This window comes from Bos taurus, chromosome 1, assembly GCF_002263795.3.
Source record: "Bos taurus isolate L1 Dominette 01449 registration number 42190680 breed Hereford chromosome 1, ARS-UCD2.0, whole genome shotgun sequence".
Taxonomy (NCBI): domain Eukaryota; kingdom Metazoa; phylum Chordata; class Mammalia; order Artiodactyla; family Bovidae; genus Bos; species Bos taurus.
The window spans coordinates 118,247,286-118,263,870 of record NC_037328.1 but is presented as its reverse complement, the minus strand read 5'-3'; the positions used below and the strand labels follow the sequence as shown (position 1 = coordinate 118,263,870).

Below are 16,585 nucleotides of genomic sequence, written 5' to 3'. Positions count from 1 at the left end.
TTGGACGTGGGGTGACTCTTCTTGGCCACCTCCTCTTGGGCATGGGGTCCTCCCAGCCTCTGTCCCTGATCTCGGATGTGGGGCAGCCGCCCACGCAAAATGCGCCGGTCACAGCCGCCTGCGCTAAAAGCCTTACAAATAGCTGTGAAAAGAAGAGAAGCGAAAAGCAAAGGAGAAAAGGAAAGATATAAGCAAATGAATGCAGAGTTCCAAAGAATCGCAAGAAGAGATAAGACAGCCTTCCTCAGCAATCAATGCAAAGAAATAGAGGAAAACAACAGAATGGGAAAGACTAGAGATCTCTTCAAGAAAATTAGAGATACCAAAGGAATATTTCATGCAACGATGGGCTCGATAAAGGACAGAAATGGTATGGACCCAACAGAAGCAGAAGATATTAAGAAGAGGTGGCAAGAATACACAGAAGAACTGTACAAAAAGATCTTCACGACCCAGATAATCATGATGGTGTGATCACTGACCTAGAGCTAGACATCCTGGAATGGGAAGTCAAGTGGGCCTTAGAAAGCATCACTACGAACAAAGCTAGTGGAGGTGATGGAATTCCCTTTGAGCTCTTTCAAATCCTGAAAGATGATGCTGTGAAAGTGCTGCACTCAATGTGCCAGCAAATTTGGAAAACTCAGCAGTGGCCACAGGACTGGAAAAGGTCAGTTTTTATTCCAATCCCAAAGAAAGGCAATGCCAAAGAATGCTCAAACTACCACACAATTGCACTCATCACACACGCTAGTAAAGTAATGCTCAAAATTCTCCAAGCCAGGCTTCAGCAATATGTGAACCATGAACTTCCAGTTGTTCAACCTGGTTTTAGAAAAGGCAGAGGAACTGTAGACCAAATTGCCAACATCCACTGGATCATTGAAAAAGCAACAGAATTCCAGAAAAACATCTATTTCTGTTTTATGGACTATGGCAAAGCCCTGACTGTGCAGATCACAATAAACTGTGGAAAATTCTTCAAGAGATGGGAATACCAGACCACCTGACCTGCCTCTCGAGAAATTTGTATGCAGGTCAGGAAGCAACAGTTAGAACTGGACATGGAATAACAGACTGGTTCCAAATAGGAAAAGCAGTACATCGAGGCGGTATATTGTCACCCTGCTTATTTAACTTCTATGCAGAGTACATCATGAGAAATGCTGGGCTGAAAGAAGCACAAGCTAGAATCAAGATTGCCGGGAGAAATATCAATAGCCTCAGATATGCAGATGACACCACCCTTATGGCAGAAAGTGAAGAGGAACTAAAAAGCCTCTTAATGAAGGTGAAAGGGGAGAGTGAAAAAGTTGGCTTAAAACTCAACATTCAGAAAACGAAGATCATGGCATCTGGTCCCATCACTTCATGGGAAGCAGATGGGGAAACAGTGGAAACAGTGTCAGACTTTATTTTTGGGGGCTCCAAAATCACTGCAGATGGTGACTTATGACCAACCTAGATAGCACATTGAAAAGCAGAAACATTACTTTGCCAACAAAGGTCAGTCTAGTCAAGGCTCTGGTTTTTCCAGTGGTCATGTGTGGATGTGAGAGTTGGACTGTGAAGAAAGCTCAGCGCCGAAGAATTGATGCTTTTGAACTGTGGTGTTGGAGAAGACTCTTGAGAGTCCCTTGGACTGCAAGGAGATCCAACCAGTCCATTCTGAAGATCAGCCCTGGGTGTTACTTGGAAGGAATGATGCTAAAGCTGAAACTCCAGTACTTTGGCCACCTCATGCAACAAGTTGACTCATTGGAAAAGACTCTGATGCTGGGAGGGATTGAGGGCAGGAGGAGAAGGGGACAACAGAGGATGAGATGGCTGGATGGACGTTGAGTCTGAATGAACTCCGGGAGTTTGTGATGGACAGGGAGGCCTGGCCTTCTGTGATTCATGGGGTCGCAAGGAGTCGGACACAACTGAGCGACTGAACTGAACTGAATGTTGATATTCCTTACTTTTTATTGACAAGTTGTATTGTATTGTATGACTGTACTGCAGTTTTGTTTATTCACTTACCTGCTGATGAACATTTGGGTTGTTTGTAGTGTGGGGCTATTAAGTAAAGCTGACATAGACTTTTTTGTACCTTTGTGTACAAGGTGTTTTATGGATATACACCTTCATTTCCTTTGGCAAAATATAAGGAGGAGTGGGATGATTAGGTCATTTCATAAATATGTAGTTAAATTTATAAGAAACCACCAAACTATTTTCCAAAATGGTTGTACACTTTTACAGTCCTTCCAGTAGTATATCAGTGTGCCAGCCCTTTTGCTTGCCTGCCAACACTTGGTATAGTCAGTCTTTTTCATTTTAATAGGTATATAGTATGTGTGTGTATGTATATATATATATACACACATAAAATATAGTATATATATATATACATGTATCTATACAATAAAGCAGTGTTTGTGATTTTGAATTTTCATTTTTATCTTGACTAATTATGTTGAACATCTTTTCAAGTGCTTATTTGCCATCTGTATATTTTCAGCAGTGAAGTGTTTATTCACGTATTTTACCTATTTTCTGTTGGGTTGTTTGTGTTCTTATTATTGTGTTTTGAATTCTTTATATAATCTGGATAGAAATCCCTTGTGAGACATGCAATTTGCAGATATTTTTCCCAGTCTGTGACTTGTCTTTTATCTTTAAACAGTATCTTTTGAGGACGGAAGTCATTGATGTAGACAGAAGTCTACTGATGTAGTCAAATCTGTCAAAATTTTCTTTTGTGAATGTTGTTTTTGGCATTTGCTCCTGACCTCATGTATTTATTTTTATTCTTGTAAGCATAGCAATTTATATTTTAAAATGTTTTGTATATTTTTATCTGATATTTCTGTATATTTATAATACAGGTTATCTGTATTAGTTCTGTCCATTTTGCTACTAGAACCACTGAAAGTGCAGTTTAATGCCTGTTATGTTTGAAAACTTTATTAGTTTATAACTTACAGAAATTTCAACTCACCCATTTTTTATTTAGTGAAGTCTTTATAACCTAGAGTCTATCATTTATATTTTTGCAAACAAATAGTTACATGTTGTTAATAATGTTTCTGTCAGAGTGAAGTAAAGATAATTTAGGTCAGTGAATAAAAATTCAAAAGATAATTTATGGGCTAACCACTAATAATAATGATAGAGCTATAGTGTTAGACCCATGCCCCTCCCCAGCTCTGTCAGTACTGGCGATATGGCATTACATTTTTTGTCTTTCTGACCCTCTATTTCCTCATATACAATACTCATTATAAAATTTGGAAATTTTATTAGTTTGTAACTTATAGAAATTTCAACCCTCCAATTGACAAAGTTCAATACAACTAGTCAATACATCTAATCATAGATATTTTAGCTAATAAACCTTGTGATTAGGGTTTAAATAAATTGATTTGTAGCAGCTATCTAGAAACTTAAAAGGCATTTATGATTTTAATAGTCATTTTCTATTTGCATGTTTAATATCTGATTCTCTTTATGTTTCTCTTTTATTTTTAGATCACAAAATTTGTCCAGGATAGGCATAGAGCTAGAAGAAACCGACTTCGTAAAGATCAACTTAAGAAACTCCCTGTACATAAATTCAAAAAAGGTAAGTGATTATTTTCTAAATAACCACCATTAGTTTATTTAATAATACATGGTGATCATACTTTAATACTACCTGCTGAGTCCTTGCCATACCCTATGCCTAATTCTCAGTTAGTAATTAATGAGTGAATGTAGAAGGTGGTCTTTTGCTGTGGTTTATCCTGGTAAAGGCAGGAACAGTCGGGGCAGGGGTGGGTACACAGTCTTCAGAGATTTTAAAAACAATAATGAAACTGAACAAAATGCTTTTTATTATCCCCATGTGCCAGAAGTTCAAAACATCAGTGGATAAAATATTTCTTTGCACCAGGTGGTCTGCTCCCATTGATCCTCCTCCTACTCTCTCTCCTCTCTACATCACTGTGTTAACATTGTGTTAACTAAAAACATATAGTGTTGGGTTAACTAAACACAATAGGGTAGCTGTTATGTATCGATGTATTTTAAATGTATCATCTCATTTTAATTTCCATATTCCTATGAAATGGGTACCATAATGGTTATTGTATATGAAGAAATAGAGGGTCAGAAAGGCAAAAAATTTAATGTCACCTCGCCAGTACTGATAGAGCTGGGGAGGGGTCTAACACTGTAGCTAATGTAGTTTCTCCTGCTTAAGCTTAGTGAGCTTTCAATGTGGGTACATGCTAATTAAGTCTTTTTGGCCAGTAGTTCCGTAGAATTTTCAATTTCTATGCCAGTAAAAATGTTCTGTTTTTTAATTCAGTAGAGAAAATGCATAGAGTGGAAAGGAGAAAAAGAAAAGGCATTAATAATTCTGTCAACTATACTTCAATTAAAAAAAATTAGTTCTGCAAAATTTTTATTTTTCCAAGTAACTATTCAAAAAACCTACCAAATATAATAACCATTACTTTATGAATATAAAGTTTAACAACAAAAAAATAGGAAAATCACATGTTAAATAAATATCAACATTTATAAAAATGCAGTGCACTGTCATTATACAGTGTGGATTAATTAAAAGTTATTCATAGGCCAATTTGAGGACTGGCTTTAGGAATCACTTTTTAAGGCTCCATTTTGTGTGTTTATTTTGTTTTCTAAAACGAGGGGGAGTGGAGGGAGAGTGAAAGAAAGAATGATGTTTCTATTGTCCTAGGCTAAAAAAGAGCATGCATAGTTGGCTTTTCTTCTGAGTAAGATGAGTAGCCATTGTAGGATTTTGAGCAGAGAAAAGAAAAGATCTAAATTAAAAGTTAAGTGGATCTTTCTTGTTGCTGTGTTAAGAATAGGATGTAGAGGGTCAGAGGTATGAGTGGAGAGAACAAATAGGAGGCTGTTGCAGTAATCCCAAGTGAAAGATGAATGTGGCTTGGACTTGAATGGTAACAGTAGAGGAGATGAATATATTTGTAAAATGGAATTACTGGATTTATTGATGGACTAGATGTGGGGAGAAGAAACAAGGACAACTCCAGATTTTTTGGTTTCAGCAGCTGAGGGAGGCATTGCCTTAAAGAAATAAGGATGGTTAATAAATGGTGGCACAGGTTTGGGGAGAAAATTTGAGAAATCAGTTTTGGATATGTGGAATCTCAGATGTCTGTTAGACATTTGAATGAATCAGGACTTTCATTCCTCAACTGGAAGTATTGGTATAAATATGTATTTAAATCATGAGACTGATGATATTACCAAGAGAATGAGTATAAATGGACAGAATACCAAAGTCATTTTGGGGCAGCCTAACACTGAGTAAGGAACAAGTGGAATCAGCAGTGGAGACCAAGAACGAGTGACCAGTTATACAGGGGAAAATCAGAAAATAGTGGTTTAACAGAAACCAAGTGATATCAGTCTCTAAAGAGCAAAGAGTGATTGATAACCTGTGTCAAGTGTTCCTGATAGATGAGAACTGATTGAATATTGATTATCATCATGTGCAGTTTTGACAGAGTGATCAGTCCAAAAACCTGATTGTGGTGGGTTTGAAAATGGAAGGAGAGGAATATTAACTATAGACAACTTTTTCAAGAAATTTAACCATCAGATCAGATCAGTCACTCAGTTGTGTCCGACTCTTTGCGACCCCATGAATCGCAGCACGCCAGGCCTCCCTGTCCATCACCAACTCCCGGAGTTCACTGAGACTCACGTCCATCGAGTCAGTGATGCCATCCAGCCATCTCATCCTCTGTCGTCCCCTTCTCCTCCTGCCCCTAATCCCTCCCAGCATCAGAGTCTTGTCCAATGAGTCAACTCTTCGCATGAGGTGGCCAAAGTACTGGAGTTTCAGCTTTAGCATCATTCCTTCCACAGAAATCCCAGGGCTGATCTCCTTCAGAAAGGAGAGCAAAGAAATGGTGTAGCAGCTGGTAGGGGAAATTTCATTGAGAAGTAATAGCATGTTTGCTGAAGAAAATTGATGATATAGGAGATAGATGGGAGAATTGCTATAATATGTATCTTTGTGAAGGCAGAAAGGCATGGGACCTGGTGTACAAATAGGTGGATTGGCCTTAGATAGGTGCATGGAGAGCTAAGCTAAGGGAAAGTAGAATATGTGGGCCCCAAGTCCTGGCAGTGTTTATGGTGGTCAGGCTGTGGAAGCATTCTTTACTTCCATGGCTCTCAGTGAAGTAGGAAACAGAATCGTCAACCAAAAGACAGGATAGGGGAGGAGATGTTGAAGGTTTAAGGACAGAAAGGTAGGGTCTGTTATTCTAGGAGAGTAGATGGGCAGATGGAATAGGGAAGTATGATTGCCTGGGAGCCTGAACCTTTCAGGTTCATAGTTATGAATCAACCAGCATAACTGTGTAGCCATGTTCATCTTTATGGAGTGGTGTTTATCCTTACTGTACCTTCACATTTTTTAGAAATGTGAAGTATAATGTGTATACAGAAAAGTTTATAAGACATTTTTCTGAAACTATCCAGTTCAAGAAACAGAACCGTATTAGTATCGCAGAAAATACTGTGTCCCCTTCTAGACTATAATCCTTTCCTCCTCACTGGAAGTATTCACCATGCTGGCTTATGATAATCATTTCATTGCCTTTCCCGTAAGTTTTATCACCTATGTATGGATTCCAAAACAATATGATACAATGTTCCCTATTTTTGAATTGTATTCTTTGGTCCTTCTTCTTTTATTAACATTTTTTGGATGCAATTAACCCACTTTATTGCATGTATGTGTAGTTCATTCAATGTCATTTCATTGTATAAGTATATTGTATATCCATTTTACTATTAATAGACAATTAGGTTTTTGTTTTGTTTTTATTTTTTATTGAAGTACTGTTGATATACCATGTTCTGTTTCCCCAGTTTGAGGGGATCTTTACAGACCATACTTTTAAGAACATTCTTGTACCTATATCCTGGTATATGTGAGCATGGATTTCTTTATAGAGTATATACCTAGAAGTAGATTAGCTGGCTCATAGGATATACATACCTTCTATTTTATTGGATAATACCAAATCTGTTTGAAAGTGATGATGTTAACAGTTTATATTCCCATCAATATGTATATTGGTTCACATCTGAACCAATATTTTGTACTGACAGACTTTTAAATTGTAGCCAATCCAGTGGGTTTATAAAAATAGCTCATAGTGGTTTTAATTTACATTTCCCTCATCAGTGAGGTGAAGTGCCTATTTTTATTTAGTAGTTAGATTTTCACTTCCATGAAGCACCTTTCATGTTATTTTCCTGTTGGGTTGTCCTCCCCTGCTTTTTACATGTAGGAGGAATTCTTCAGATATTCGCACAACAACCACCGTCTCCCTACCCCACCCCAAGAGTTGTGGGTGTGTTGGTGAATCAGTCCTTCACTGATTTTATGTGTCCTAACTGTCTTCTGGTTTCGTTGCTTATTTTTTTTCACAGGACTAAAGTTCTGTTATGGTAGCATTTTGCATGTTTTAAAAGAACTTCCATACTCTAAGATCATGTGGATATTATCTAATGAAAGCTTTATAATTTTTCCTTTCATGTTTGGACATTTAGTCTGTCTAAATTGATTCTGTAAAATGAGGGCCCAATTTGTTTCCAATTTGATATTTTGTATAAGGATATACAGTTGTCCCACAGCTATTAAACATATACTGTTTGTAGTGTCGGTCAACTGTGACACAGTCAAGTGTCCATGCATGTGAGTTTGTTTCTGGACTTCTGTTAGTCTTCTTCTTATCTCAGTTACTATAGATTTATGGTAAGTCTTGATACTCTGATCAAGTTAGTCCTTCTGCCATGCTCTTCAACAATTTTTTAGCTATTCTTGACACTTTGCATTTCCATGTAAATCAGCCTGTCGAGATCACCCTACCTCCAAATACACACACACACACACACACACATACAGTTATTATATTTTTTGTAATAAAATATACATAACGTAAAAGTTACCATTTTAGCCATTTTCAAGTGTAAAGTGACATAAGCTATATTCACATGTGCAGTCATCACCACCATCCATCTCCAGAACTTTTCCATCATCCCAAATGGAAACTCTGCACCCAGTAAACAGTAACTCTCCATTGCCCCCCTAAACAGTCCATGGCAACTACCATTCTGCTTTCTATCTCAATGAATTTGGCTATTCTAGTCATGTAGTAAAGTGTAAGTCGCTCAGTCGTGTCCAACTCTTTGCAATCCCATGGACTATACAGTTCATGTATATTCTCCAGACCAGAATACTGGAGCAGGTAGCCTTTCCCTTCTCCAGGGGATCTTCCCAACCCAGGGATCGAACCCAGGCCTCCCTCATTGCAGGCGGATTCTTTACCAGTTGAACCACAAGGGAAACCCTCTAGTCTTTTTAAGTAGAATAATAAATAACTGGCTTGCTGGACTTGGCATAATGTCCTCAAGGTTTATCCATGCTGTAGGTTCATCCATGTTGTAGTATATGTCAGAATCTCTTTCCTTTTAAGGCTGAGTAGTATTCATAATATTCTGTGTATATACCACATACTGTTTATCCATTCATGTGTTGATAGATACCTAGGTGCTATTGTGAATAATGCTGCTATAAACATAGAGGGACATCTGTCAGTCTGTGCTTTCAGTTCTTTTGGGTGTATATCCAGAAGTGAAATTGCTGGATTAAATGGTAATGCTCTGTTGAATTTTTTGAGGAAAGCTATACTATTTTCTATAGTGACTGCATCATTTTACATTCCCACCAGCACTGCACAAGGCTCCCAGTTTTTTTACATCCTTGCTAACACTGTCATTTTCTGTTTTTGTTTTTTGATAGTAGTCATCCTAATGGATGTGACATGGTATCTCATTGTAGTTTTGACTTGCCTTTCCCTGATGATTAGTGATGTTATGTAGTTATCATGTGCTTACTATTTTTTGTCTATCTTCTTTGGAGAAATTTCTGTTCAGGTTCTTGGTCCTATTGTATTCATCTTTAACCTTTTGGGAAATAATTTCAAACTTAGAAAAACTGTCCTTCAAAGTTTAAAAACTTTTGTTCTGAGAAAGACTCTGTTAAGAGGACAAAAAAACTGCATGATTTCTACAAAACCACCCATATACCTTTTATTCAGATTCACCTATTACTTACAATATTAGTTTCCATCAGATCAGATCAGATCAGATCATTCGCTCAGTCGTGTCCGACTCTTTGCGAACCCATGAATCACAGCACAACAGGCCTCCCTGTCCATCACCAACTCCCGGAATTCACTCAGACTCACATCCATCGAGTCAGTGATGCCATCCAGCCATCTCATCCTCTGTCGTCCCCTTCTCCTCCCGCTCCCAATCCCTCCCAGCATCAGAGTCTTTTCCAATGAGTCAACTCTTCGCACGAGGTGGCCAAAGTACTGGACTTTCAGCTTTAGCATCATTCCTTCCAAAGAAATCCCAGGGCTGATCTCCTTCAGAATGGACTGGTTGGATTTCCTTGCAGTCCAAGGGACTCTCAAGAGTCTTCTCCAACACCACAGTTCAAAAGCATCAATTCTTTGGCGCTCAGCCTTCTTCACAGTCCAACTCTCACATCCATACATGACCACAGGAAAAACCATAGCCTTGACTAGACAAACCTTTGTTGGCAAAGGAATGTCTCTGCTTTTGAATATGCTATCTAGGTTGGTCATAACTTTCCTTCCAAGGAGTAAGCGTCTTATAACAACACCCAAATCCATTAAAACCTCATCTTGACTTGATTACATCTGGAAAGCAATTATATCCAAATGAGGTAACATCCACAAGTTCTGAGTGGACATGAGGTTTTGGCTGCAACCTATTGCTTTACCATTTTTGCTCTCCTTCTTTATATATGTATGTAAAATTTTCACTGGAATAATTTGAGAGTAAGTTATATACATCATGATCCTTTGTGTCTAAATATTTTCATGTGGATTCTTAAGAATAAGGAGATTCTTTTGTGGTACTGCATTTAAGTCACCAACCATAGGGTATTTGTTGATGGGCTATTTTAATCTAATTCATTGTTCTTTTTCTAGTTTAGTTGTTTGTTCCAGTAGGTTCGTTTATAACTGTAGTAACCAGGCTGGTATCATTTATTGCTTGTGGTTCTATTTCTTTGGGTTTCTTTAATTTGGGCTTCTTCTTTAGCCTTTGTCTTATATGACATTGACATTTAGAATAACATAGTGTCCTGGCTTTGTTAAAAATATACTTTAGTTTTTTAATTAATAGATTTCATTTTTAGAACAGTTTAAAGTTTACAGAAAAATTGAGTAGAAAGTATAGAGGTCTCCTATATGCCCATCCCCTTCTTAAAATACCCCTAATATTATCCTCTTTCATTTGTGTGATACACTTATTACAAATGATGAATAAGTATTGATATATTATTAACTAAAGTACATAGTTTACATTAGAGTTCACTCTCTGCATTGTATAATTCTATGCATTTTGACAAATTGTATGCATTTTGACAAATGTCATGTAATACATCCATAATTACATCATACAGAATAATTTCACTGCTTTGAAAATCCCCTGTGCTCCATCCATTCACCCTTTTCTCCTTCCTTCCCACAAACTTCTGGCACCAACTGATGTGTTACCGTCTCTATAGTTTTATGTGTTGCAGACTGTCAACAGTTGCAGCAATACAGCTGGAGTAGCAAATATGTGTGAATAAGTTCCCTTTCATGTTTTGTGGCTTGATGGGTCATTTCTTTTTATTGCTGAATAATACTCCATTGTATGGCTGTACCAAAGTATGTTTATCCAGTTGTCTATTGAAGAAGATCTTAGTTGCTTCCAAGTTTTGGCAGTTAAGAGTAAAGGTGCGGTAAATTTTTGTGTGTGTATTTTTGTGTGGACATAAGTTCTCAGTACATTTTGGGTAAACAACAAGGAGCATGATGGCTGGATCATGTGGTAATACTGTGTTTAGCTTTGTAAGAAACTGCTAAACTCTTCCACAGTGGCTGTACTACTTTGCGCTCCCAGCTGCAATAACTGAGAGTTCTGTTGCTGCACATTCTCCCCAGCATTTGGTATTGTCAGTGTTTTGTATTGTGTCGGGGAGTCTTTAACAGGAGGATTCCTACATGCTGTTTCTCACAACTCCTTTGTTTCTTTTCAAGCGGAGCAGCATGCTACTCCCAGGAACTGAGGTCATTGTGTGAGACAGGCTTGAATCTCCTTTAGTAAACATTCTCTTTAAGACAAAACTGCTTAGTCTCGATCCCCTTTCTTGAGATATGGATTGTCTCCTGACCTTGTGACCATTATTAATCCCTTGTTCCCTCGGTAACAGTTTCTGTATGTTTGGTTTTCTCATCTTTATCATTGTCGTAAGAAACTTCTTGCACCACAGCCTATATATACTCACAGAAAGATCATTAAAGCACCTTTGCTCCATCAGCGCTTGGGTCCCCGTGTCTTTCTTTCTTTCTCTCTCTCTCTGTCTCTCTCTGGCTAATTCTCTGGAGCGTAGAAACCTGTCCTGCTCACTCTCCTGCCCGGGCTTCTAAGACCCTCTTGAGAAGGCGCCCTGTGCCTTTACCCCCTCGAGAGGGCGCCCGGTGCCTTCATGAGCAATGCAAGCCCTGTGTCAAGGGCTTTATTGGTTCTCTGCGTAAACCAGGGAATATCAGCCTCTTTCTCTCTTTCACTTTCTTATCTTCGACTCTGGACCACCAGGTTCCAGTCCATTAAAGGACCCCAACAACTGGCGCCCGAACAGGGACTCTGGTATACATGGCATTTCTGGTGGAGTGACTCAGGGCCTATTGAGGTCAATAAGTACTAAGACACTGGTCAAATGGCTAGACAGCCCCATCATTTCTCTGTTTTACTTCACCATTTGTTTAAAGCTCAGGGACTTTTGGTTTCACACCAATGAATAGAGGCTTGCTTTCAGACAGTGGTTAAATGTAATCCTTGGTTCCCTGATAAATGCAGTTTTGATTTAGAAATTTGGCACCGGGTCAAAGAAAATGTTGAACAAGCTACCAAGCAGGGAAAATATATTCCAATTGATTTCTGGCCATGTGGGCTCTCATTAAAGCTGTAATTCTGCCATTTCAAGGTAAATTCTAGCCCTCACGATATTCGACAACAGACAGAACACTTATTGCTTGAATATGAATTAGATGATGAAACTTTACAAAAGACCCAATTAGAACAACACAAAATATTTCAAAATTTTCCTACTAGCCCTGCCCCGGCTGCTCCAAATGCTCCTCCTCTGCCAGCAGGCACGAATCCAGAAGTCTCTCCTTTGTTAGAACCTAATGATTCTAATAACGACTCTCCTAAGATGTTTTTTGACACCAAACTGGCAATGCTCTTCTGGACAATAATGATAAGTCCTTGGCACAGACTCGTATTTGCAGAAAATCAGTACTTAGTCGCTCTCCTCTGCAACAGAGGCTTTCTGAATTAATGGCTTTGCCATCACAAATTTCTGACGCCAATGGTTTCTCCGTCTTTCTAGTTATAAGAGATCTTGACGCTCAAGGGCACATAATACCTCAATATGACGATATTAATCTTTTTTACATGCAACAAATGAAAAAGGCTATAACTATGTATGACCGACATTTGCCTTTTACTAAAGAGCTTCTAAATGTTGTAGCATCTTCTATTGGAAACTTTATTCTCTATGATTGGCGAGTTTTAATAAAAGCTCTCCTTAAACTGGAGAATATCTTCAGTGGGCAATGTGATTTCATGATATAGCCAGAGATCATACTAACAAGAATACTCGAGCTGGCACTCCGCAAAACCAAATTATTTTTGAAAAGTTAACTGGCACCAGACAATTTGATACCATAGAAGCTCAAACACAATGCCCTCTCTTATTGCATGAACGATGTAAAACAGTAGCCCTTGAAGCTTGGGATCGAATTACTCCTCAAAGAGAGCCTACAGGTAGCTACACTAAAATATTACAAGGACCTAATGAAAGTTATGCTGATTTTTTAGCTAGATTAGAAACTGCTATTTCCCATACTGTAATCGGAGAAGAAACCAAGAAACAGCTAGAGAAATTACTTGCTTATGAGAATGCAAATCAGGAATATCAAAGAGCTACTGCTCCAATTTGTGAGACTGGGACTACTATTGATTATTTGGAGGCTTGTTGCAATCTAGGATCAGAAACTCAAAAGATGCAAATGGTAGTTGAGACAGTGGCTGCTACCTTTAGAAAGGGAAATGAAGGATGCCTTACATGTGGAAATAAAAACCAGTTAAAAAGGGACTACCCTAAGAAGGCTAATAAAAAACCTCCAATAATTTGCCCTTGCTGCCATAGAGGAATGCATTAGGCCAAAGATTATAAATCTAAATTTGATATTAAAAGAAAACCTATTCTAAGAAACTCCAAACAGGGGACCCCCCCGCCCAGGTCCCCTACAACAAAAAACAGGGGCAGATTCTATCTTTTCCCTCAAACCCTCAACATCTGGCTACCATCGATATACCAGCCATATATGATTTTTTCCTTTACCCTCAAGCAGTCCCTTCTAGAGTACCTACCGGACTTTTTAGACCTCTGTCCCCACAAACCTTCGGTCTTTTACTTGGCTGATCTAGTTTGACTTCTAAAGAAATTACTGTTCACCCTGGAATAATTGATTCAGATTATAAAGGAGAGATTCAAATTATGATGTCATCTCAGATTCTTTGGCAAACTCAGATATACATTCCACATTTTTCCTAAGGGCCACTGCTCATTTAACAAACAAAGCAATCATTAAAATAACTTAGAAGAATGACGAACCTATTTGGACAGAGCAATGGCCCCTTATGAAAGATAAATTACAGGCTACTAAAGAACTCATAGACACAACAATTAGAATTAAAATATATTGAGGAATCTTGCTCTCCTTGGAACTCTATTTTTGTTATAAAAAAGAAATCTAACAAATGGCATCTCTTCAGTTCAGTTCAGTTAAGTCACTCAGTCATGTCCGACTCTTTGCAACCCCATGAACCGCAGCACACCAGGCCTCCCTGTCCATCACCAACTCCTGGAGTTCATTCAAACTCACATCCATCGAGTTGGTGATGCCATCCAGCCATCTCATCCTCTGTCGTCCCCTTTTTCTCCTGACCCCAATCCCTCCCAGCATCAGAGTCTTTTCCAACGAGTCAACTTTTTGCATGAGGTGGCCAGAGTACCAGAGTTTCAGCTTCAGCATCATTCCCTCCAAAGAACACCCAGGACTGATCTCCTTTAGAATGGACTGGTTGGATCTCCTTGCAGTCCAAGGGACTCTCAAGAGTCTTCTCTCACACCACAGTTCAAAAGCATCAATTCTTCGGCGCTCAGCTTTCTTCACAGTCCAACTCTAACATCCATACATGACCACTGGAAAAACCATAGCCTTGATGAGACAGACCTTTGTTGGCAAACTAATGTCCCTGCTTTTTAATGTGGTGTCTAGGTTGGTCATAACTTTCCTTCCAAGGAGTAAGTGTCTTTTAATTTCATGGCTGCAGTCACCATCTGCAGTGATTTGGAGCCCCCAAAAATAAAGTCTGACACTGTTTCCACTATTTTCTATTTCCTGTGAAGTGATGGGACTGGATGCCATGATCTTCGTTTTCTGAATGTTGAGCTTTAAGCCAACTTTTTCACTCTCCTCTTTCACTTTCATCAAGAGGCTTTTTAGTTCCTCTTCACTTTCTGCCATACGGGTGGTGTCATCTGCATGTCTGAGGTTATTGATATTTCTCCTGGCAATCTTTATTCCAGCTTGTGCTTCTTCCAGCCCAGTGTTTCTCATGATGTACTCTGCATAGAAGTTAAATAAGCAGAGTGACAATATACAGCCTTGACGTACTCCTTTTCCTATTTGGAACCAGTCTGTTGTTCCATGTCCAGTTCTAACTGTTGCTTCCTGACCTGCATATAGGTTTCTCAAGAGGCAGGTCAGGTGGTCTGGTATTCCCATCTCTTGAAGAATTTTCCACAGTTTATTGTGATCCACACAGTCAAAGATTTTGGCATAGTCAATAAAGCAGAAATAGATGTTTTTCTGGAACTCTCTTGCTTTTTCATGATCCAGCGGATGTTGGCAGTTTGATCTCTGGTTCCTCTGCCTTTTCTAAAACCAGCTTGAACATCTGGAAGTTCATGATGCACGTATTGCTGAAGCCTGGCGTGGAGAATTTTGAGCATTACTATACTAGCGTGTGAGATGAGTGCAATTGTGCGGTACTTTGAGCATTCTTTGGCATTGCCTTTCTTTGGGATTGGAATGAAAACTGACCTTTTCCAGTCCTGTGGCCACTGCTGAGTTGCCCAAATTTGCTGGCATATTGAGTGCAGCACTTTCACAACATCATCTTTCAGGATTTGAAATAGCTCAACTGGAATCCATCACCTCCACTAGCTTTGTTCATAGTGATGCTTTCTAAGGCCCACTTGACTTCACATTCCAGGATGTCTGGCTCTAGGTTAGTGATCATACCATCGTGATTAAGAGACCTTAAAAAAAGATTAATGCATCTATGAAAGCTATAGATACATTACAACCAGGGATCCCATCACCTACTACTATTCCTCAAAATTGGCACATTATTATTACTGATTTACAAGATTGCTTTTTTAATATACCTTTACAGTCTTTAGACCAGGAAAAATTCACTTTCTCTCTCCCTTATCCTAATCATATTGGGCCTCATAAAAGATTTCAATAGACTATGTTAACTCAAGGTGTGCTTAACAGTCCTGCTGCTGCTGCTGCTAAGTCACTTCAGTCATGTTCGACTCTGTGCGACCCCAGAGACAACAGCCCACCAGGCTCCCCCGTCCCTGGGATACTCCAGGCAAGAACACTGGAGTGGGTTGCCATTTCCTTCTCTGCTTAACAGTCCTACTATTTGTCAAAATTTTGTAGCCAAGGCTTTACATCCAATGTGACAGCAATTCCTTCATGCATATATCATTAATAATTTAACTACAAAAAGGAGAAATGATATTTTTGACACTGAATGGCCATGCTATTCTTTAGACTCCAGAGAAAACTGATTAAAATAAAATCTTTTTTGAAATTGCAAAACCGGTTCTTCTTACACATGCAGTTAGAAAAAGGTTAACTTGTTAAAGTACTTTTTTGGAGCTCCAATTCTGCCTAAGAAACAAAAACAGGCCTAAGAAAAACCTAAAGTTAACTCTTATCATGTCCTTGGGATACACAGCCCACTCTATCTAGGACTCCAGCCATAAACAAGTTGGTGGAACTCAGGAAAAAAAATTTTTTTAATTTCAAGCAGAAAACTATGCCTGTCTGTTTAAAATTATCTATGTCTCAATATATGTCTTTGTTTTTGGATAATATGAAGTTAATAAGCTCTATTTAAATTCAACTTCACATGAACTGAAAAATATTCAATATTAAATATAATGTTTATTTAAATATAAATATAATTTAAATGTAATTATTTGCTAATCTAATTAAGACATGTCTTAAGTCATCAATATTATGTAATACTTTTATTATGCCTAGGTTTAAGGTAAACTAAGTTTGTTAACAAATATATATATATA

General features: G+C 38.4%; 1 protein-coding gene and 1 long non-coding RNA gene across 5 annotated transcripts in view; one reads left to right on the top strand and one right to left on the bottom strand.

Moving 5' to 3' along the window:
* The window catches only part of RNF13 (ring finger protein 13), a 127,077-nt gene that overhangs the window by 86,213 nt on the left and 24,279 nt on the right, over window positions 1-16,585 (top strand). For all 4 annotated transcript variants that reach the window (XM_015473046.2, NM_001076142.1, XM_059885801.1 and 1 more), the window contains 1 exon segment: window positions 3,517-3,610. In XM_015473046.2, coding sequence (XP_015328532.1) covers window positions 3,517-3,610 — 94 coding nt within the window.
* LOC132345841 (uncharacterized) overlaps window positions 4,665-16,585 on the bottom strand; it is a 34,508-nt gene continuing 22,587 nt past the window's right edge. Inside the window, exon 2 of the long non-coding RNA XR_009495425.1 lies at window positions 4,665-15,523. This is a non-coding gene — a long non-coding RNA (uncharacterized lncRNA). The remainder of the gene's footprint in view (window positions 15,524-16,585) is intronic.